The sequence below is a fragment of the Lithobates pipiens genome, unplaced genomic scaffold, assembly GCF_037356315.1.
Source record: "Lithobates pipiens isolate NorthernLeopardFrog02 unplaced genomic scaffold, aLitPip1_a1.2 Scaffold_8, whole genome shotgun sequence".
Classification (NCBI taxonomy): domain Eukaryota; kingdom Metazoa; phylum Chordata; class Amphibia; order Anura; family Ranidae; genus Lithobates; species Lithobates pipiens.
The window spans coordinates 584,086,511-584,110,914 of NW_027507903.1; the positions used below are offsets into that span (position 1 = coordinate 584,086,511).

A 24,404-nucleotide genomic window follows, 5' to 3' on the forward strand; every position below is an offset into this window, starting at 1 on the left:
ACACTGTCCACCATTGTTACTTTGCTGGTCACAACCACTGCAGGCGACACATGAGGAACAGTAGAATCCTCTTCAGTCAGAGCTGGGGGGATGGGCACCCTGCAGAATTCACCCTTCACCTCGAGAAGCCCGGATCCTCTACAATCCTAGGATGTGTGCAGCATGCAGTCTTCCATGCAGAGCACCATCTACAAAGAAGAAAAGAAAATAATAAATAAATGGGGATTTAGGAGGCAACGTTCTCGAATTTATACCATCTCCCAAACCCCCCCCCCCCCCCCCCCCCAACATAAAATGAATTTTGTCTGTATAGAATGGTAAAAAAATTATATATGCAATATTTTAGACAAAAAAAATAAAATATTAAAAAACAAGTTATCATAGATATCATTTGTTGGGCATGGGATAAATCAGTAACAAAAACAAAAAACAGTAAAGCATAAACTGAACGTTGGCTAAATTCATGTTGCTTAAAGCAGTAGTAAACCTCTGTTTTTTTTCCCCTGGAACCTGCAAAGTAAAGCCATAATGTGCTAGTATGCATCGCATACTAGCACATTATGTGAGACTTACCTTAGAACGAAGCTCCTCCAGTGGCAAGCTGTCACCGCTGACAAGGCTTCTGCCTTCACCCATTTTCCTTCTGGGTTCGCGGACTTGTATGTGATTTAACCGGCAGCATGTACAGTAAATATGTCCTAAGCGGTGCACATAGGAGATATTTACAGTACCTATAAGTAGGCATATACTAAGGCTTACTTGTAGGTGCAAATTATGCATGGGAGTTGACTAAGCCCTTGTACACACGGTCGGACATTCTGACAACCAAATCCGTTGGATTTTGTCCGAAACTGTTGCATACACACGGTCGGACAAAATTGTCAGAAAATCCGATTGTACATAACGTGATGACGTTATTTCGTTACGACGGGACTACGTTCAGGCTAGTAGCCAATAGCTTTGGTCTAGGAATTTGATCTGAGCACATGTGGCACTTTGTCCGTCGGAGTAGGCTACACATGATCGGAGTATGTCCGATTGGAGCATTTTGTGGGAAAATTTTACGGACAAGTTGGAAAACTTGGTCCGTCGGATACTCCGACGGAAACAGTCCGATGGAGACCACACAGTCGGATTATCCGACAAAACGGTCCGATAGGACATATTCCGTCGGAATCTCCGACCATGTGTACAAGGGCTAACACTTTAAAACTCTCATTAGCTACTTCTCAGGAATATCTAGTTTAAAAATGTAAATATTTAACCACTTAAGGACCGGTGTCTTGTCAAATAGGGTCCTCCATCAGATGCTGTCCCCTGCGTACTGCGCATGCGCAGTACTCAGGAACAGAGATTCCGAAAATTGCCGAGGATGAACGGCGCCTGCGCCGTGAGTCCAGGTTCTATCCCCACTATCCAAGTGGACATAGAGTTAGAATAAAAAAAGAGCCGAGCGCAGCGAGGCCGAGCCCGAAGCGTGGCGAGCGAAGCTCGCCCGCGAGGGGCCCTCTAAAATTCTCAACCCTATGTCCGCTTGGATGGTGGGGCTACCACCTCCACTCACGGCGCAGGCGCCGTTCAGCTTCGGACTTTTTCCGAAGCTTCGTCTGCTCCTTACTGCGCATGCGCAGTACGGAGCGGACACATATTGATGGCCGGACTCTATTAGGCAGAACACCGGGCCTCTTTTTTACTTAGAATCCCCAAACATATTTTTTTTTCTAACACCCTAGAGAATAAAATGGTGGTCGTTGCAATACTTTGTCACACCGTATTTGCCCAGCGGTTTTACAAGCGCACTTTTTTTAATTAAAAAAATAAAACAGCAAAGTTAGCCCACCTTTCGTTTGTATTGTGAAAGATAAATGTTACGCCGAGTAAATTGATACCAAACATGTCACACTTCAAAACTGCGCCCGCTCGTGGAATGGCAACAAAGTTTTACCCTTAAAAATCTCCATAGGCAACATTTAAAAAAATTCTACAGGTTGCCTGTTTTGTGGTACAGAGGAGGGCTAGAATTATTGCTCTCGCTCTACCGATCGCGGCGATACCTCACGCGTGGTTTGAACACCGTTTTCATATGTGGACGCTACTCACGTATGCGTTCGCCTCTGCACACAAGCTCGGCAGGATGGGGCGCGTTCTAAAAAAATTGTGTCACTTTTATTCCTATTACAAGGAATGTAAACATCTCTTGCAATAGAAAAAAAAAATAAATAAAAAAAAAATAAAAAAAAAACGCATGACAGGACCACTTAAATATGAGATCTGGGGTCAAAAAGACCTCAGATCTCATATTTACACTAAAATGCTAAATATGCCATTAAAAAAAAAAAAGGTGACAGCTAGATTTCGGGAATTTTTTGCAGACTTGTACACCACTACAGTCTCAGACGACACCACTCCGATGGACGGCTTTTTGGCTCAGGTTTCCCTCCCCCAAGATACGGAGGAACAGGTGCAGGCTCTGGAGGCTCCCCTGACCATAGATGAAATAGTGGTTGCTATTGCGGAATTTGCAAAATCCAAGTCGCCGGGGTCAGATGGTCTTCCTATTGAATTTTATTCCCGTTACCAAGACGTGTTGGCGCCTAGGCTTCTCGCCCTCTACGGGAGTCTCTTTGATACACTGACATTGCCTCCGTCCATGAGGGAGGCAACGATAGTTTTGATTCCCAAACCTGGAAAAGATCCGGGTTTTCCGGAATCATACCGCCCAATCTCCCTATTGCAGGTAGATATTAAGATTTTAGCTAAAATACTCGCTACTAGATTGAACGGAGTGATCCTTAACCTGATTCAGGCTGACCAGGCGGGCTTTATGCCGGGGCGGAATACGTCGTTCAATCTACGCAGGCTTTATATAAATCTACAGGCAACACATGAGGCGGTGGGTGAGCGTGTGGTAGTGACACTTGACACGGCTAAGGCATTTGACTCAGTGGAATGGGAGTATTTGTGGAAGTGTCTAGCAGGATACGGCTTTGGCCCGAACTTTATCCGGTGGGTGAGGCTGCTGTATCATCACCCAACGGCTAAGGTGGTGGCGAATGGATGGTCCTCCCAGGCGTTTGGACTTAGTAGGGGTACCAGACAGGGGTGCCCACTGTCCCCGCTACTATATGCCTTGGCTGCTGAACCTTTAGCGGTGTCGATTCGTGCGGACCCTGCGATCAGGGGACTGACGATGGGTCGACTAACGGAAAAAAAAATCAGTCAATACGCTGACGACACGCTGTTATACCTGGCGGACTCTGGCCCTTCCCTCGCAAAGGCCCTGCACATGATAGAGTGGTTTGGTAGCTTTTTCGGTCTTCGTATAAACTTGGAAAAATCCCAAATTTTACCTATTGACAGTTTTCCACAGTCAGAATCTCAGGCCAGTCTGCCTCTTCAGCGAGTTGGCACTATTAAGTATCTGGGTATATATGTCTCCAGGAATCCAGCAGATTACATTGCGCTGAATGTAGAACCATTATTCTCCCTGGTGCGTGCCAAGATTCAGGCCTGGTCTCGCCTCCCCCTAGGGGTTTGGGGGCGCGTTAATCTGATTAAAATGGTCCTATTACCTAAAGTACTGTATGTGCTGTGGCATGCCCCGGTATACCTACCGCTGAAATATTTTAAATCCCTTGAAAGTCTCCTTAGGCCCTTTGTATGGGGGAATAATAGACACAAGCTTGCTTGGCATGCTTTGAAAAGCCCGACTGATATGGGGGGCATGGCTCTTCCAGATCTAAATCACTACTATGTTGCCTCACAACTGTCTCAGCTTTTTCATGTAGACAAGACTGATAAACAACGTTTTCTTACCCTTCTCTGCCCTACTTGGGCACAAATTGCAGATGATCCGATAGCTGCTATTTCGACGGGGGCGGGGAGCTCAGTCGTGGAGCCAGGTAAACACTCCATGCTTTTTCACTACAGAAGGATTTGGGATCTGGCATCCACTAAATTGAATGTTACATCACCAAATGACTATACCCCACTTTGGCATAACAAACAATTGCCGGAACTTCAAAAGATCCAGGGTGTTCAGTTATGGGTATCGAGGGGAATATACTAACTGCATCACCTGATTCACCATGGCACTATTAAAACGTTTCAGGCGCTGCAGGAGGAATTTGGTATTCCAAACACAGTGCTATTTCAGTACCTACAGGTTCAGCATGCACTTAGAGCACAATTTCCGCAGTCATTGCCTCGGCCTGCTCCCAATCCTATTGTCACCATAGTGAAGGATACTGATCCCAAAAAGCTTATCTCGTGCTTTTATGGTATGCTTACGGCCCCCGTCTCGGCGAGACTAGCATATGCTCTGAAGTCCCGCTGGGAGGGTGATGTGGGTGAACTGACAGACGAGGAATGGGAGGAGGCTCTGGAGACGTGCAAGTTGGTGTCCCCTAGGCTCCAAGACAGGCTTTCTCAGATCTAAATAGTGCATAAAGCATACCTCACCCCACTCAGGACCGCCAAATATAATACGAATCAATCTGTGCTCTGCCCGATGTGTACTTTTGAGACTGGGACGTTCTTCCATCTTATCTGGTCTTGCCCCAAACTGCAGGAACTTTGGAAACAAGTAGTATCATTTCTACATGATGTTATGGGCTCGCCCTTGGCTCTCGACCCCAAACCCTGTCTACTAGGGATATTTCCTGACGTATTAGATAAAGTTACTAACACTTTCCTGCAGGAAACCTTGTTTTCTGTTCGAAAAGTGATAGCTAGACAGTGGATGAGGCCCCTTCCACCCCGGGTTGAGGACTGGAAACGGGAAGTTAATTCTACGCTCCCATATAAAAAATTCTTATATAAAAATAGGGGTTGCCCAGCTAAATATCATAGAATTTGGGATAGATGGCTGCAGGAGGCTGCCACGTGTGATGAGGGAATTTGATGTAATGTTGCAGTAAATAACATGTCGATGTTAGGACTTTCCTTGGCTGTGATACATAATGGCTACTGTAATGGAGAAATGTCTCTTATCTACTGTTATGGTTATGACGCAACACCTTTTGAATGTTCGGTGTATGCCACTGTAATTGTAAACTCTGCAATAATGTTCAATAAACATTACCGGTTTAATGGAAAAAAAAAAAAAAAAAATTGCCCTTTAAGAGCTATTGAGGTCGCTACCGCCCTGCAGTGTCATGCACAGCCACAGGAAGGATCCGATTACTGGAGCCGTCGGCAGCGGCAGAGGGCACCGGATCGGGGGCCGGAGGGGGGCCCTCCCCTCCCACCGCTGATAAAAGTGATTTCACGGTGAATCCGCCGCAGAGACCACTTTCATCTTGTACCGAACCGCAGGCCGAACGCGGGGATACCGGGGTTATGGCAGCTCTGAAGCAGTCCACTCCCACTCCTGTAGCTGATGATGCAAGTCCAAAAAAGGAGGAGGGTTGCACACAATTGGTATTATTCACAAGCAACTTTATTTGAGACTGCTCAAACAGAACATCTGCCATTGTGTTCTGTCTGAGCAGTCTACCATAAAGTTTTTGTGGTGACTGATACCAGCAGCATGTGACCCTACGTTGCAATTGGAAAAAAAATAGTTTTGCTCACATAATACCTATAAGCAGATGTCGAGAACCCCACTTACCTCAGATGTCAAGAGTCCTCCCACCATTTCATACATCACGGTGTACCCTCCTTTCAGTGTGCTGCTGCTGAGGAGGAGCTGGGGCAGAGCTGGGAAGCAGAATCTGGAGCAGAACCACAGGAAGGCTGGAGTCAGCTGCCAGAGTCTGCTGAATGCTGAGACCAGGGGAGGGGAGTGCTGTGGCTGCATAGAGAGGCGCAGGATCTGAAGGAGGAGTTCTGCAATTGTCTCTGCTGCCGACTGCAGAAACAGAGGGGGCAGAAAGGAGCCTCTCAGCTGCACAAAGAAGCGCAGGATCTGGTGGAGTTCTGTCCTCTCTGACTGCTGAGAAAAAGTGGGTGTGGAGACGAGGGGGGGGGGGGGGGGTTCCACAGCTAAAGAAGAGGTGCAAGGGCTCCATGAAATGGCCTGGGGGGGGGGGGGGGGAGATTCAACCTGCAGGCCTTGTGGTTGACGCGTGCTCTAGACCATCCAATCTCAACCAGGGTTGCGTAGAACCTTAGGATATCTTTAGAGGTTGCTAGGGGTTCAAGTCAACATTGCTGTATTACTCTCCCCTCTACACTGTCCTCCAAATGTAGAGGGGGCAATTTTCCTCTGAAGATTAATGTACGCGCAATTTTTTTCTACAAATTACAAATCGTGTGCTTGTACCATGAGTTTTTAGATATCATCATTAAAGCAGGGTTACCCGAGACCTGAAAATCATTTCAAGGGCTCCTCCTCGGTTGTACAGTGCCTTGGAAAAAAAAAAAAAAAAAAAAAAAAAAAAAAAAAAAATATGTATACCCCCTTGAAATTTTCCACATTTAGTCATGTTACAGCCAAAAAACATAAAATTTATTTTATTGGGATTTTATGTGATAGACCAACAAAGTGACACATAATTGTGAAGTGGAAGGAAAACGATAAAAGTTTCCAAATTTTTTACAAATAATTATCTGAAAAAAATGGCCTGCATTTGTATTCATCCCTTTGTAGAACCACATTTTACTGCACGTTTAATGTCGTTGTCCAGCTAGAAGGTGAACCTCTTCCCCAGTCTCAAGTCTTTTGCAGACTCTAACAGGTTTTTTTCTAAGTTTGCCCTGTTTTTGGCTCCATCCATCTTCGCATCAACTCTGACCGGCTTCCCTGTCCCTGCTGAAGAAAAGCATCCCCACAACATGATGCTGCCACCACCATGTTCCATGGTGTGTTCAGGGTGATGTGCAGTGTTAGTTTTCCACCACACATAGCGTTTTGCTTTTAGGCAAAAAATAAATACTAAATTTTGGTCTCACCTGACCAAAAGCACCTTCTTCCACATGTTTGCTATGTCCCCCACATAGCTTCTCGCAAATTTCAAAACAAGACTTCTTTGGGGGGTTTTTTTTTTGTTTTTGTTTTTTTAAACAATGGCTTTCTTCTTGCCACTCTTCCATAAAGGCCAGATTTGTGGAGTGCACAACTAATAGTTGTTCTGTGGACAGATTCTCCCACCTGAACTCTTTGTTCACTAACAAACATCTGGGGGCTTCACAGAACAGCTGTATTTATACAGAGATTAAATTGGTTCCACTAGAGATTTTAGTTAGGGGTATCAGAGTAAAAGGAGGCTGAATGCAAATGCATGGCACACTTTTCAGATAAAACATTTTGAAAGCCATTTATCATTTTCCTTCCACTTCACAATTATGTGCTACTTTGTCTTGGTCGCTCACAAAAAATTCCAATAAAATATATTTACGGTTTTGGTTGTAACATGACAAAATTTCAAGGGGTATGAATACTTTTTCAAGGCAATGTAAGGTTGTGAAAGGCTATTCTAGATGGTATAGAGAGACCCAGTTTCTCTAGATAGAGATGGTTTCCAAATACAACGGAAGTATGTTGGAGATAGAGGGGAAAGGGGGACGTAACCTACATAACTGGTGGGAATGTTCATTCATTTGTACATTTCGGTCCCAAATATTCAAAATACATAATGAAATCCATGGATAAACATTTTCCCCCTTTACCCTCCCAATCATATCTCTTTATTGGAAAACCCCACTATGACACCTCCACTGTGCCAATGGGTTGGTATAGTCAATGACATATCTAACATTTGTAATCACAAAATAAACAAAGATTCAACCATAAATTTAAATATTTAAGGTGAACCTGTTATATTAAGGCACGTTTGCACAATATCAAACTCATCTGGTTTCAAGATGATGGGGGTAGGCTCGTAGAGAGTAGTTCTTTTGGTATCTCTTACAATGTAAAATCTTTTCAAAGGCAGACAAGGTGTCTTGACAGTATACTAAGGATGGTATACGAAGGATGCGTTCATCAATATAGATATTTTAAATCTTTTAAAAGAAAAAAATACTGCGCCATCTAGGAAATGAAAAGCTGCGGCTCAAAATGTTATACAACACCTACAAATTATTAAGCAAAAAATGAGCTGCGCTAACCAGTGATCGCACTAAAAAATTCAATAAAGTGCAAACAGTGAATAAATAAATATAAAATGATGAGAAATTAATTAGATTATATACGTAAAAAATGAATATATATGGTAATATAATATAATTGAATATAGATACCTAAATAGAAAATAGTAATAACAGCTAATAATGAAACCATAACATGTAAATCCAAAAATCTCAATAAATCAGTAACAAATAAAGTGACGTGAAATATCCATATATAAATAATATCCACATATAAATTATGCTTTTGCATCATTTATATGTGGATATTATTTATTTATATATGGATACTATTCATTTTAATTCACTTTATTTGTTACCGATTTGAGATTTTTGGATTTACATGTTATGGTTTCATTAGCCGTTTTTACCATTTTCTAATTAGGTATCTATATTCAATTTTATTAATTAAATTACCATATATATGTATTCATTTTTACGTATATATCTAATGCCTCATCATTTATATTTATTTACTGTTTATCTATTTGGCACTTTAACTTGACTGTTTGCACGATATTTGAAATCTGATCATATACCATGATGATAGGCAAATCAGGTTTACGCTATTGGTTTGAAATTGTCTATTTCAATTCAAAAATTGTCCATTTCAAACCAAACCAGTGCTTTGAAAAAGTATGCCATACCGCTTGAAAATTTTCCAAATTTTTTCATGTTAGAACCAAAAACGTAAAATGTATTTTATTTCCAATATTTTTATTGAGATTTTCAAGACCGATAAAATTAAAGGAATTGAACAACATTCCATAAACCTGTATCGTGATACAGTAGATATATGGGAAGAGTATATTGATATCTTTTAACCTGCTACTGCTCATTTCTCAACAAACCACATTAGGTTATGTTATAAAGTAATATTCATGTAACTTAAAAAACAGATACATTTTGGTTTCCACATCGCTCCTCCAAAAACGGTATTGGGGGGGGGGTTTAAACCATGTCAGCGCAACCGTAAGGCTGGTATCCTCTTTACCATTCATCACGGAATCAGTGAGATCCATTTCATAAAATTAGAACCTTGAACGGGTGCTATAGCCTCACCTTCAATACCTTATTACTAGAGATCTCCCGTTGTCCATCTCCCTGGTATTGCAGGGAGAAAAAAAAAAAAAAAAAAAAAAAAGAAGAAGGGGGAGGAGATAACCAAAAGAAAGAAGAAAGAATAAAAATGAAGTACGGAGAGGAAAAAAAAAGTGCACTCCATAATATGAATCTGTCAGATATCTGATGCTTCACAAGGGATCAGACAAGCATTTAATCCAAGGTTCCCAAATTTTCTCAAATATGGCTTGTATGTCAAGTAAGATCACAGAGAGGCGCTCATTTACCATGATCCACTTGATTATCCCGAAGTCGAAGGGGATCGTGGGTGGCCTTCAGGACCTAGCCATTTAGATCCTAGCTGCCGTGAAGATAAATGCTATGAGTTTCTTTGCATGCCTCGGTGTCTTGTCAGCTGGACATCCGAGTAGTGCGTGACGATTTAATTAGGTTCACCTGCGTTAGTGAGTAAATAAAATTGTACATGGGGATCCAGAAGCACCTTATTTTTGGACAAGACCACCATGTGTGCAGTACTGTGACTTCCATGTCATAACCTTGAAAGCAAAGGGAGGTAGCCCCTGGGACATGCGCAGCCACTCTCACCGGTACCATGTAACATCTCATCAGAACTTTATAGCTAGCTTCAATCAATGAGGTATTTTTGTACAATTTCAAAGCACACTGTCATATTAAACCATCTACTTCAAATGTCTCTCCCAGTTCTTGTTCTCATTTCATCATATAGAACAACTCTTCTGACTTGGAAGTCAGTAAGTTATAAATATTTGAGATATGACCGGTATGTTTATTGAAGGACCTGCACAAATACTCTTTTGAAGTAGAGGCGGTGAAATCAGTCGCATGCTGCAGAGACGTCAGGAAATGTACGATCTGAACATAATGAAAGATTTCCAAATTTGGAAGTTGGCGTTTTTCTCGTAGGGTTTGTTTCGATGAGATAAGATACCTCTATGGTTCACAGAAGTCGGCAATGGGTATCAAATTCTTATTTGTCCACCAGGACAAAAGTTTGGGGTATTGAGACCTGGGATGAAAGCCGGATTACAAACCAGAGAAGCTATAGGAGTGTGTGGGCACTTAAAGCCATAAGGCTTTGATTGAATCCATGGGATAGATTCAAACGTAAAATTTATTTTATTGGGATTTTATGTGATAGACCAACACAAAGTGGCACATAATTGTGAAGTGGAAGGAAGATATTAAATGTTTTTCGTCATTTTTTACAAATAAATATGTGAAAAGTGTGGTGTGCATTTGTATTCAGCCCCCCCCCCCCCTCCCAAGTCAATACTTCGTAGAACCACCTTTCATTGCCAATTACAGCTGTAAGTCTTTTTGGGATGTCTCTACCAGCTTTGCACATCTAGAGAGTGACATTTTTGCGGATTCTTCTTTGCAAAATGGATCAAGCTCTATCAGATTGGATGGAAAGCATCTATGAACAGAAATTTTCAAGTCTTGCCACAGATTTTCAATTGGATTTAGGTCTGGACTTTGACTGGGCCATTCTAATACATGAATATGCTTTGATCTAAAAAAAAAAAAAAAAAAAAAAAAAAAAAAAAAAAAAAAAAAACAGAACAGGGGTAGTGGTGCGCACCACTACCCCTGTTTTTTTTTTTTTTTTTATTCCTTTTACTGGGGTTCAGGTACCCCACTTCAGTGTGTGCAGCAGTACAAATGCTCCTTTTTTCCCTGATTAGGCGCAGGAATAACTTTTTATACTTATGCTTTGATCTAAACTATTCCATTGTAGCTCTGGCTGTATAATTAGGCCCGTTGTCCTGCTGGAAGGTGAACCTCCACTCCAGTCTCAAGTCTTTTACAGACTCTAACAGGATTTCTTGTATTTGGCTCCATCTATCTTCCCATCAACTGTGACCAGCTTCCCCATCCCTGCCGAAGAAAAAGATCACAACAGGATGCTACCACCACATGTCACAGTGGGGATTGTGTGTTCAGGTTCATGTGCAGTTGTAGTTTTCCGCCACACGTTGAACTTTTTGGCCTTAAAAAGGTAAACTCTATTTTGGTTTCATCTGACCAGAGCACCTTCTTTCATGTGTTTGTTGTGTCCCCCACATGGCTTCTCACAAACTGCAAACAGGACTTCTCATGGTTTTCTTTCAACAATGGCTTTCTTCTCTCCACTCCAGATTTGTGAGTACACAAACAAATATTTATCCTGTGGACAGATTCTCCCACCTGAGCTGTGGATCTCTGCAGCTCCTCCAGAGTTACCATGGGCCTCTTGGCTGCTTCTCTGATTAATGTTCTCCTTGCCCGGCCTATCAGTTTAGGTGGATGACCATGTCTTGGTAGGTTTGCAGTTGTGCCATACTCTTTCCTTTTTCAGATAATGGATTGAACAGTGTTCTGTGCGATGTTCAAAACTTGGGATTTTTAATAACCTAACCAGGCTTTAAATTTCTCCACAACTTTATCCCTGACCTGTCTGGTGTGTTCCTTGGCCTTCATGATGCGGTTTGTTCATTAAGGTTCTCTAACAAACCTCATGGGCTTCACAGAACAGCTGTGTTTATACTGACATTAAATTGCACACAGGTGGACTCTATTTACTAATTAGATTACTTCTGAAGGCAATGGGTTCCAGTAGACTATAGTTAGGGGTATCAGAGTAAAGGGGGCTGAATACAAATTCACGCTACACTAGATATTTGTAAAAAAATGAAATGTTTATAATTATATATATATATATATATATATATATATATAAACGTGAAAACCATTTATCATTTTCCATCCACATCACAAATATAGTATATGTTGGTCTAGCACATAAAATCCCAATAAAATATATTTATGTTTTTGGTTGTAACATGACAAAAACTGGTTGTACATTCCGTAATCTTATTCAAGCTGTCAGTTGTATCTTGCATCTTAAGAGCGCCAACACCAGACCCTCGACCGCCCTCCAGAAGGAGTGGGCTACCTGGCACCATATATGCTTATTACAGTTATTTATATAGTGTTGACAATTTAAGCAGCACTTTACATATACAGTATAGTTCATTTACATCAGTTATAAGTTCCCCATATCACAAATACATACACATTGGCCAAGATAGACAGGAGCCAATTAACCTGCTAGTATGTATTTGGAGTGTGGGGGGGGAAGAGTACCTGGAGGAACCTAGGGAGAACATTCAAACTTCATGCAGGTAGTGTTTTTATTGGGGTTCAAAATGGAGTCCCTAGTGCTGCAGGTCGGAAGTGCTAACCACTAAGCCCTTGTCAAGGGACACTTTCAAACAACAATATGAAGAACTGGAGGGAAAGCTTCATGAAGTCTAGCTGGGGTAGAAAACCACCTATGCGGTTGCTTGGATGCTCACTCTGACGTTTACAATCTGTGAAATTTAGAAAGTTGCACTAATATTTTATTCCACTTCGTGTGTGAAGTTGGACGACCTAGAGCCCCTTACCATTTAGCATCAAAAGTAGGTGGTTCCTGTTGTGCATATGGGAATAAAAGGTCGAGAGAAGCGTTTTTGCTCTATGGATTGTGGTGCAGATAGTTTAAAAAGGTTTTGGGGAGGAATTTGGCAGTTTTTCAGGGTTAGGAGAAACAACGTGTTTGAGCTGGTGATATCTAAACAGCTCCCGCCGGGGTGCCCCCTCCAGTATTCTGTAGTAAGGATAAAGAGATCAATCTCTCCCCCTGCCAAAGGCCTTTAATGCAACGACTCTTTTGTATACACCACCAATGAAATGCTGAATCTTGGTATGCCATTGAGAATTCTGAATTGATGAAAATGGGCTGTAGAATAGAGTGCCCATTCACTAGTTTATATGTATGCCAGGGGGGATGGAGAAAACCACATTATTTATTCGCACCTGCAGATATGTGTTCAAACGGTTGAGCGTCTCACAGCAGCAGCTGCATCATTATAGAATAATTTAATGGAGATACATTCAAAATAACTAAGTTGAGATGCAAAATAATAAAGTTTGTGTGCATTTGTAATGAGAATAAGAGCTGCCTTAGTTTTAGTATCTGTTGTGGTAAGGTATATTCCGGAGTAAGGTTTATCAAAGTATGTTGGAGTATAGGACTTAGGAAGTGTGTTGAAGCACGATTATATTACCTTCCTTAAACTCCAGCATGGCTTTCCTTCATTTTTTTACATTGGCCATTTAAGCCTTTTAAGTGTAACTAAAAGGCAACATTATCCCCAATTTTGGAGGATTATAACCCCTGTCATTTGTTTGCCATCTGTGTCCCATATGATAGGGGAGATTTCCCTTCACTTCCTGTCCCATAGCCAAAACAGGAAGTGAGAGGAGGTCCTTGAGGTCTAGTTCTAAGGAGGTTCCCCTCTCTGGATGTGGATTACAAGAATGCTAAAAGAGGGACTGGGAGAGCGGCAAGGCCCCAGTGTCACCATGCTGCTCCATGGGGGAACTCTTGGCGATCAGGGAAAATATTTTTAACTTTGGGGTGAAGTTGTAATGTTACATCCTTTTTACATTCAGATCCAGCTCCTGAGATTAACATCCTGAGATGGGCCAGATTAGACCAATAATGCCCATGTGAACAGGGGCCTAAACGTGGATTTGATAGGAACTGCCAGTTGGTGTGTTGTACTCCAAGGCAACACACATTACATAGATGCCTTTGCATCCATGTCGGGGTCAATCTGGCTCTTTATGTACTTTGTAAGAAACAGATAAAAAACCCGACCCATTGTCTTCCTAAAGGGAAACTGATGCCAACAGATGTACAATGCTCTGAAAAAGTATTTTCCCCCTTTTTGATTTTTTTTGCATATTTGTCACACTTAAACAGCTCAGATCAAACAAAAATGTTATTATTACAAAGATAACTCGAGTAAAATACAAAATTTTGTTTTTAAAATGATGGTTTAATTTATTAAAGGCAAAAAAGCTGTCCAAACCTGCCTAGCTTTATGTGAAAAAGTAATTGCCCCCTAAACCTACTAACTGGTTGTGTTACCCTTGCCGGCAACAACTGCAATCAAGCTTTTGCGATAACTGCCAAGGAGTCTTTCACATTGCTGTGGAGCAATTTTGGCCCACTCTTCTTTGCAGAATTGTTTTAATTCAGCCACATCGGAGGGTTTTCCAGCATGAACGGCCTGTGTAAGGTCATGATACAGCATCTCAATTGGATTTAAGTCCGGGCTTTGACAAGGCCACTACAAAACCTACATTTTGCTTTGTGTTAACCATTTGGAGGTGGACTTGCTATTGTGTTTCAGATCAATGTCCTGCTGCATAACCCAACTGCCCTTGAGGTCAGAAACTGATGGCCGGACATTCTCCTTTAGGATCTTCTGGGAAGGCTCAGAATTCATGGTTCCATCAATTATGTTAAGTCCTCCTGGTCCTGAAGCTGCAAAGCAGCCCCAGACCATCACGCTACCACCACCATGTCTGACTGTTGGTATGATGTTCTTGTTATGAAAGGCTGTATTAGTTTTATGCCAGATGTACCGGGACGCACACCTTCCAAAAAGTTACATTTTTGTCTCATCAGTCCGCAGAATATTTGCCTAAAAGTCTTGGGGAAAATCAAGATGTTTTTGGTAAATGTGAGATGAGCCTTTGGTACTTTTTGGTCAGCTGTGGCTTTGGCCTTGGAACTCTCCCATGGATGCCAGTTTTGCCCAGTCTTTTTTATTGTTGAATCATGAAAACACTGATCTTATCTGAGGCAAGTGAGGCCTTCAGTTCTTTAGATGTTGTTCTGGGTTCTTTTATGAACTCCTGGATAAGTCATCATCATGCTCTTGGAGTAATTGTTGTAGGCTGGCCACTCCTGGGAAGGTTCACCACTGTTCCAAGTGATCTCCATTTGTGAATAATGGCTCTCCCCTTGGTTCACTGGAGTTCCAAAGCCTTGGGCCCCTTTCACACTGGGGTGGGGGCGGCAGTAAAACTGCGCTATTTTTAGCAGTGCTTTACCGTAATTTTAGCGGAGCTATTTGGCCGCTAGCGGGGTGATTTTAACCCCCGCTAACGGCTGAGAAAGGGTTAAAAACCACCGCAAAGTGCTGCTACAGCAGTGCTAAGCTTTTTTAGCGTCCTGCCAGCGCACCGCTCCAGTGTGAAAGTCCTTGGGGCTCTCACATTCGAGAGACAGCAGCGCCTGTTCCTGGGCACTTTGCAGGTGTTATTTTTAGTGTTGTAGCACCTGCGAAGTGCCCCAGTGTGAAAGGGGTCTTAGAAATGGCTTCAAAACCCTTTCTAGACTAATACATGTACATTACTTTGTTACTAATCTGTTCTTAATATTTTTTTTAGGTGGTGGCATGATGTGTGGCTTTTTTGTGATCTGTTAGTGTGTTTTACTTTGTCAGACAGTTTCTATTTATGTGATTTCCTGATTCAACAGGACTGGCAGTAATCAGGCCTGGGTGTGGCAAGTGAAATTTAACTGAGCTTTGCAAAAAAAAAAAAAACTGGTTAATCACAGTTCATTCATGATTCAGCATGGCAGGGGGCAATTACTTTTTTTCCCCACACAGGGCCAGGCAAGTTTGAACAGCTTATTCCCCTTAACCACTTAATAACCGCCCTATAGCCGAATGACGGCTACAGGGCGGTTTCTTAACTCTGGGAGGCCGTCATATGACGTCCTCCCAGAATTCCGCTCTCGTGCGCCCCCTGGGGCGCGCACTCGAGAGCATCCGTGACCGCCGGGTAAACGGCTAAACGGCCGCTCACGTGATCGTTTACCACGTGATCGTCAAATGACGTGATCGCTCCGTCAAATAACATGACGACGCCGGTTCCTCCCTCCCCCTCTCTGTACCGATCGGAACAGCGGAGGGGCAAGAGATCGGTGTCAGCAGCGATGTGGGCTGCATCTGCAGTGCCCACATCGCTGCTCACCGAAAATTAACGCCTCAATTACTCTGCAACACTCTGCAACACCCGCCAATACCGTGCAACACCCGCCAATACCGTGCAACACCCGCCAATACCGTGCAACACCCGCCAATACCGTGCAACACCCGCCAATACCGTGCAACACTCTGCAACGCCATACTCTGAGATACCCAGCCATACTCTGAGATACCCTGCAATACCCAGCCATAGACACCCCCCCCCCTCCCGCCGGTGCTTCTATCGACTCGCCAATACGATCAAATCCAGAATCTTTTTTTTTTTTTTTCAGGCTTCCCAGCTTAGAGGTGAGATGTGGGTCTTATTGACCCCATATCTCACTGTAAAGAGGACCTGTCATGCCATATTCCTATTACAAGGGATGTTTACAAAAAAAAAAAAAATGTCAAACTAAAATAAATAAAGTAAAATGAACAATAAATTTTTTTTTTTTTTTTAAAGCACCCCTGTCCCCATGTGCTCGCATGCAGAAGCGAACGCATACTTAAGTCCCGCCCACATATGAAAACGGTGTTCAAACCACACATGTGAGGTATCGCTGCAAACGTTAGAGCGAGAGCAATAATTCTAGCCCTAGACCTCCTCTGTAACTCAAAACATATAACCAGTAAAAAAAAAAAATGTAATCGTCGCCTATGGGGATTTTTAAGTAGCGACGTTTGGCGCCATTCCACGAGCCTGTGCAATTTTGAAGAGTGACATGTTAGGTAGCGATTTACTCGGTGTAACTTCATCTTTCAATTTATGCAAAAATTGGGCTAACTTTACTGTGTTTTTTTTTTTTAGCACAAAACAGTTTTTTTTCCAAAAAAAAAAAAGCATTCGAAAAATTGCTGCGCAAATCCCGTGCGAGATAAAAAGTTGCAACGACCACCATTGTATTCTCCAGGGTGTTTGCTAAAAAAACATATATAATGTTTTGGGATTCGATGTAATTTTCTAGCAAATAAATGATGATTTTTACATGTAGGAGAGAAATGTCAGAATTGTCCTGGGTGCTCCAGAACGCCTGATAGCGCTCCCTGCATGTTGGGCCTCTGTATGTGGCCGCACTGTGTAAAAGTCTCACACATGTGGTATCGCCGTACTCGGGAGTAATAGCAGAATGTGTTTTGGGGTGTAATTTGTGGTATGCATATGCTGTGTGAGAAGTAAACTGATAATATGACAATTTTGTGAAAAAAAAAAAAAGTAAAAAAAAATAAAATCTTGATTTTGCAAAGAATTGTGGGAAAAAATGACAACTTCAAAAAACTCATCATGCCCTTTTACTAAATACCTTGGAATGTCTTCTTTCCAAAAAGGGGTCATTTGGGGGGTATTTGTACTTTTCTGGCATGTTAGGGTCTCAAGAATTGAAATAGGCCGTCAGTACTTCAGGTGTGATCAATTTTCAGATATTGGCACCATAGCTTGTGGACTCTATAACTTTCACAAAGACCAAATAATATCCACCAATTTGTACTTATTTTTACCAAAGATATGTAGTGGTATAAATTTTGGCCAAAATTTATGAAGAAAAATTACTAATCTGCTAAATTTTATAACAAACGAAGAAAAATTCTTTTTTTTTTTTTTTTTTTTTTTTTACAGAATTTTCGGTCTTTTTTCTTTTATCGCACAAAAAATAAAAAAACGAGCGGTGATTAAATACCACCAAAAGAAAGCTCCATTTGTGTGAAAAAAAGGACAAAAATTTCATATAGGTCCAGTGTTGCATGACTGAGTAATTGTCATTCAAAATGTGAGAGCACCGAAAGCTGAAAATTGGTCTGGTTAAGGGTGTTTAAGTGCCCAGTGGTCAAGTGGTTAATAAATGAAATGGTAATTTAAAAACTGCATCTTGGATTTACTAAGGTTATCTTCGTGTAATATTACTTTTTTTGATGATCTGAATGATTTAAGTGCAAACAAAAAAAAAAAAAAAATACAGGAAGGGAGCAAATACTTTTTCACATGACTGTACATGCCGCAACATCGGTTTCCCCATAGGGAATCATTATAGTCTGTTTTTTTATGTGTCTTGACAGGTGAAAAAAAATGAACAACCGAGGCGCCAGTGTAAAAAGATGCTAAAATCTCAGAATTTGATGTGGCAGCTGCAAGTGGCAAAATAATTTCTGCTCGCAAAAGTCAATGCATCGCACATTTTTCCTGATGCATCTGTGCACCGAAAAGGGGACAATGCAGTCTTCCCTGAAGGTCAAAGGAGGAGTTGCATGCTGGAAACTTAAAGCGCCCTCATCATTAATATTTGACCTATGTACACTCTGAATAAACACCGCCAGGGAAAAGGTCAGGTGAAATCACTACTTATTATTAACCCAATTATCTTATTACCGATAAATCTTATCAGTCCTGCAATATATTACAGTAACCCGGCTGCTGAGTGTCTTATTACCCCTGTAATATACACCCCCCCCCCCCCCCCCCAAAAAAAAAAAAAAAAAAAAAAAAAAAAAAACTACAAAAAGTTGCAGCTTACCTGTTCCTGTTATAGAAAATGCAGATATTACTTGTTGATCTCACCAGCAATGCAGTGTCCTTGTCACTTCCTGTGAGCTGAAAAGACAGCAAAAACGATGTTATCTTAATTGTGTAAACTGCTAATCCCATCAACCCCCATGTATTGGAGATGAACAAAGGCAGACGTGTTTGATGTCCAGCCTGTGTGACAACCAATGGAAGTAGACATGAAGGGACAGAAAGTGTGTTATTGGCAGGATCACCAGGTTAAGATAAAAGGAAAAAGTTATGCATCTACCACATCTAAAACTACAATTATAGATGATACTATTTTCATACTATAATGTCAAAGGTATTGGGATGCCTGACTACACACAAACACACAGTGTCCGTAGGGTTGAATATTGAGTTGGCCTCCATCTTTATGGAACTTGCTTTGTGCACTGGTGTGCAGTCATGTTGGAACAGGAAGGGGCCATCCCCAAACTGTTCCCACAAAGTTGGGAGCATGAAATTGTCCAAAATGTCCTGGTATGCTGATGCCTTAAGAGTTCCCTTCACTGGAACGAGGGGCCAAACCAAACACCTAAAAAACAACCCCCACACTATAGTCTACCCTCCACCAAATGATTTGGACCAGCACACAAAGAAAGGTCCTTAAAGACATGGATGAACTTGACTGGCCTGCACAGAGTTCTGACTTCAACCACAACGGAATACCTTTGGAATGAATTAGAGTGGAGACTGAGAGCCAGGCTTTCTGGTCCAACATCAGTGCCTGACCTCACAAATGCACTTCTGGAAGAATGGTCAAACATTCCCATAGACATACTCCTAAACCTTGTGCACAGCCTTCCCAGAAGAGTTGAAGCTGTTATAGCTGCAAAGGGTGGACCCACTCAGTATTGAACCCTACAGACTAAGACTGGGATGCTATTGACCTCCTCCTGCCTATTGTAGATATACTGCGGAGGGTCGGCCCTACTGTACGAAACAACGTACCTGTACGTAATTTCGTGCAATAGACACTGGGGGCGTGTGCGCACCAAGTGGACAAAGGGGGAGCCAATCAGAGGCCACCCATGATCGTTCCCCAGAGAAACAAGGTAGATCGCCTTTCTACGTTGTCAAAAGTATTTGGACGCCTGCCTTTATATACACACACACACACACACACACACACACACACACACACTAACTAACCACTTCAGCCCTGGAATGTTTACCCAGTCCCCCCAACCCCCCCCCCCCATGTCCAGGCTATTTTTTGGTAATACGGCAGTATATATAAATATATATACACGTCCAAATACTTTTGACAATGTAGTGTTTATACAAATGCTCCCTAATCAAAGGCCTAGACAGCAATAAAAACCTGACAGGGGTTCTAACCCCTCAAAAAAGAAAGTGCCTTTAGTTACACTTTAAATGCAACGTCGCTGTATACAAAAAACAGACTGCCGCTTAAAGCACCTCCAGAGATGAATTACAGGTATGTAAATGTTTGAGTAGGTACATTGCTCCAGTGTATGTATGTACCGTACCTGGCTGATCCCCTAGAGTAGACACCACTACTCCCCACTAACTTTGAGGTCCCATACTGAGTCTGCCCTGCTGCTTAGTGAACATAACATGTCATTAATGAATGCAAGGCATTCTCTGATTGCTAGAGATCATGACATCACTACCCTGCCTCTCCACCTCATCCAATCAGAGAAGCTTTGCTTTTATTGAGAAAAAATAAATAAAAATAATTGTAAAGTGATCTTATCAGCTTGGGACCAATAATCTAGCCGAGATTACTGTAGATCTGGTGTCTACTACAGTGATTTCCAGGGGGCATCTCGCATACATACTTAACCACTAGCCTACCAGCTGCTGCAATTATACAGCGGCAGGCTGGCACGGCTGCACAAATCGTCATAGGTATATGTCGGCTCTTTAAGACGCCATTGCAGGCGCGTGCGTACCCGCAGCATGTCCCCGAAGCCAATGCACGTGCTCCTGTGATCGCTTGTGACAGAACGAGAATGGGGATGAGTGTGTGAAAACACACAAATCCCAGTTCTGTCAGGGGAGAGGAGACAGATCGTGTGTTCCTAGTAAGTAGAAACTAAAGATGCACCGTAATTTGGGCCGCCGAAACATATCGGCCGAAAATGGCCTCTTCGGCAATCTGCCGAAAGAATTCTTGCCGATAATGGCGCCGAAAATCGCGCATGCGCCGCAGCGGTGGGAGAACCAGCGGGTGACGTGTGGGTGGCGTGCATGTTCCTTGTGGTTAAGATGCCACACTCGTAAGTACCTTTCCCGCGGACGTTCCTCGTTCTTGTGAGACGGCTTCATAGAGGGCTGCACATAGCATACTCAAGTACAAGAGTGGGCACTGTCCCTCCCGGATGGCTACCATTACTACTATTCGCCGGTGAGCATTGCCGCTTTTCCCTTACTTAAACTGACAGAAAACAATCCAACTAATAGAATTATTTATTTTACTATAGTACTGAAACTGAAATGATGATCTGTCTATAGCAGTCAAACATGTATTACTTGGCTTTTGTTAAACAAGCCAGCACTCATCCCATGCAATTCTAGTATTTAAAATGTCTGCCTGTCTGCACTGCAGTACATCTGGTTTGTAGCAAAAAAGATTTTATATAATTGAACTGATTAAATATGATTTGAAATGGAATGGCATGCTATTTTTTGAGCTATTCTGTAGAATACTATACTATAAAATTGTATGCACTTGTCATTGAATTTGTCACTTTGTCAGCGTAGTATTGTAAGTTATACTACACCGACATGAAAACAGAAAGCAATAAATATAATATATTTATTGCATATTGTCATGTTTAAAAAATGAATGCACTTGCTGTCATGTCAGTGTAGTATAACTTATAATACTACGCTGACAAATTCAATGGCAACAAGCGCATGAAGTTTATTAGGGCTGCAACGATTATTTTCATAATCGATTAGTTGACCTATTGTTTCGATTAATCGGTTAATAACCTTAAAAAAAAAAAAAAAGTGTGGTGTCTAATTTAGTTAATATGTAAAGTTTTAAAAAAGGCAATTTATTCTTAAATATCTCTATGGAGTGGTAAATATAAATAACCAATTATATGGTTAGGGAGTAAAATATCTAATCCACTCTGAGAATAACAGACAGAAGAGATATACTGTATATATTAGAGGGGATATATACTGTATATACTATTAAAGGAGAGATATACTGTATATACTAATCTGGTAAATATCAGACTCATTAACTTTAACCCCATTTTGTTACTGGCCGATTAATCGATTACTTTTTTCATAATCGATTAGTTGTTTCAGCCCTAAAGTTTATATTATAGTACACTACAGAATAGCTCAAAAAAATAAAATTGCATGCAATCCATTTCATTTAAAATCAAATTTAATCAGTGCAATTATGTTTTTGGTACAAGTCAGATGTACTGCACTGCAGACATAACTACCTTGCATGGCAAGAGCTGCATCGTAAAAAAAAAAAAAAATATATATATATTATATATATATATATATATATATATATATATATAAATAAATAAAATAATTTACTCCCACTATAGATCATTTGATGTTCTTATTCTGCGCTACCAGCAAAGGTGGACCATGTCTGCAATGTGGAAATATTTTAACGTTTCTGATAAAGACCCCAAATTTGCAATCTGTAGTCTTTGCTCAGCAGAAATTTCAAGAGGGGGTACAGTGCCAAGGCATTTTTCACCAACAGGTTTGATACACCACCTGAAAACACGTCATCCAGTTCAGCATTCAGATTACAAGAAAACAGTGCCACTTCCAAAAATTGCCTCAGGCTTAACACCATCTGTGGCCACAGTCTTTGAAAAAGGTTAAAAAATTTGCAAGCGACAGTCCCAGAGCTCGTGCCATAACAGATAAAATTATGGAATTTATTGCATTAGACGACCAGGCATTCACTGTTGTGGAAGACATTGGATTCCATAGGCTCATGCAACATATTGAGCCGCGTTACTCACTACCAAGCAGACGCTACTTTGCAGATACCCGGCTACCTGAATTGTTTTGCAGTGTTAGAAAACACGTTTATGAGCTCATGACTACCGACATCATAGCAATCAGTTTTACTATCGACATTTGGAGTTCAGACGTCAGTCCAACGAGCATGCTTAGCCTGACAGCGCAGTGGATAGATGACAAATTTCAATTGGAAAACATCCTACTTAGCGCACGTGAGTTTGTTGGATCACATACTGCAGCAGTAATATCTGAGGCTTTAAAAAACCCATGTTTGACACATTGACAAGTCTAAAGTGAATTTGATTGTGCGCAGAACATGGCAAAGGCAATAGAGGACAGTGAAATTAAAAGCATGCAGTGTATGGCACACACACTGCAATTGGCTGTGAATGAAGGACTGCTGAGTCAGTGCACCATATCTGATATCGCATCAAAAAGAAGAAAAATTGTGGCTCACTTTAAGCATTCTCCACTTGCTTATTCCAGGTTACAAGCTTTGCAGATGCAGTTTGGAATGCCACCAAAACGACTGCAGCAAGATGTAGCCACTTGTTGGAACAGCACCTAATATATGCTGCAAAGTCTTTGAATAAAAGCATGTTTTAGCTGCCTACATTAGCTGCAGATTAGGAGCTGCCGGCAACACTGAGCACGCATCAGTGGATGTTATTTGAAAATAATTTGTCTCTTCTATCTCCATTTGAACAGTTAACAAAAGAAATAAGCTCAACTAATGCTTCCATTTCTGAAGTTATTCCCTTGATTGCTGCACTGAAGTATCTGCTAGGAAAAGAGAAACAGTAAAGAACGGCTAAAACCACTCTACTGGAGGCCATTACCAACCGGTTTCAAGACACCGAGTCCAACCCTCTGTACTGCATGACAACAGTTCTAGATTAAAATTTTTAAAGAGCATTATTTTAATGTTGAGAAAAAGCAGCATGCCTGGGAAATGATACAGGCACAAATGGAGGTGGTGGAAGCATCCGGTGAAGGAGTTTTGAGGTGTAGCACAGAGGAAAGTGAGAAGAAACGGTTGCATACAAGTGCAGAGGAACACGCTCCCTCCATATCTGATATTTTTGAAGAAATTTTACATGAATGAATGCACCCCGGTCCATAGCAGTGCCACAACAAGTGCAGCTACCCAACAGCTGGAAATTTAGCTAAACAGCCCATCGACAGAAGCGACAATCCCCTTGCGTACTGGCGCATCAACAAACAACGTTTTCCTTTGCTTGCACAGATTGCACGCAGATATTTATCTGCCCCAAGCACCAGTACAGAGAGTGAGAGACTATTCAGTCTAGCATCTCATAATCTTGACGAGAAGAGAAACCGTCTCTCCTGTAAGATCTCCAGATTTTGCTTTTGTTCTTAAAGCAAAATCTGCCACTTTTACGGAGATTTATAAATCTGTAGCATAGGCCAATTCATTTACCATGTTGAACATAGTAAAATGAATTGGTATTGGTCTGTGCTATTGGACAATTAGAACGTACAACATAGTATGACCGACTACCTAATATGTTCCAATTGTCTAGTTGTGCCATTTGTTGGTTGTTCATTGTAGTTCTACAATTTTTTGCACTTCTTCAATTTAAGAGAGAACTCCAGCTTTTGAACTACTGTACATACATAGTTTGTTGCTGTTGGGCCAAAGTATGTCTCTCCGTAAGCTGTCAACCCGTTGCAAATGCAAAACTGTATGTTCTGTATCTGTGGCTGTCTACATACTCCAGTACACTATACCACACTGTGTTCTGGGTGTGGGCAGAGACGTCCAGAAACAGACTAGTCTACATTGCTTGCCGTGATTGGCTGAGCACTGCTAGTCTGTGTTCCGGGAAGCCTCC

The 24,404-nt window shown here is 41.6% G+C and overlaps 1 protein-coding gene across 1 annotated transcript in view; it reads right to left on the bottom strand.

The window, feature by feature from the left end:
- LOC143961151 (TLC domain-containing protein 4-A-like) overlaps positions 1-24,404 on the bottom strand; it is a gene marked incomplete in the record, with an annotated part of 44,848 nt that overhangs the window by 16,256 nt on the left and 4,188 nt on the right. The window contains 2 exon segments of the mRNA XM_077470337.1: positions 1-188; positions 18,536-18,612. The exon segment at positions 1-188 is cut by the window's left edge and continues 141 nt beyond it. Of these exon segments, the coding sequence (XP_077326463.1) occupies positions 1-14 (14 nt within the window).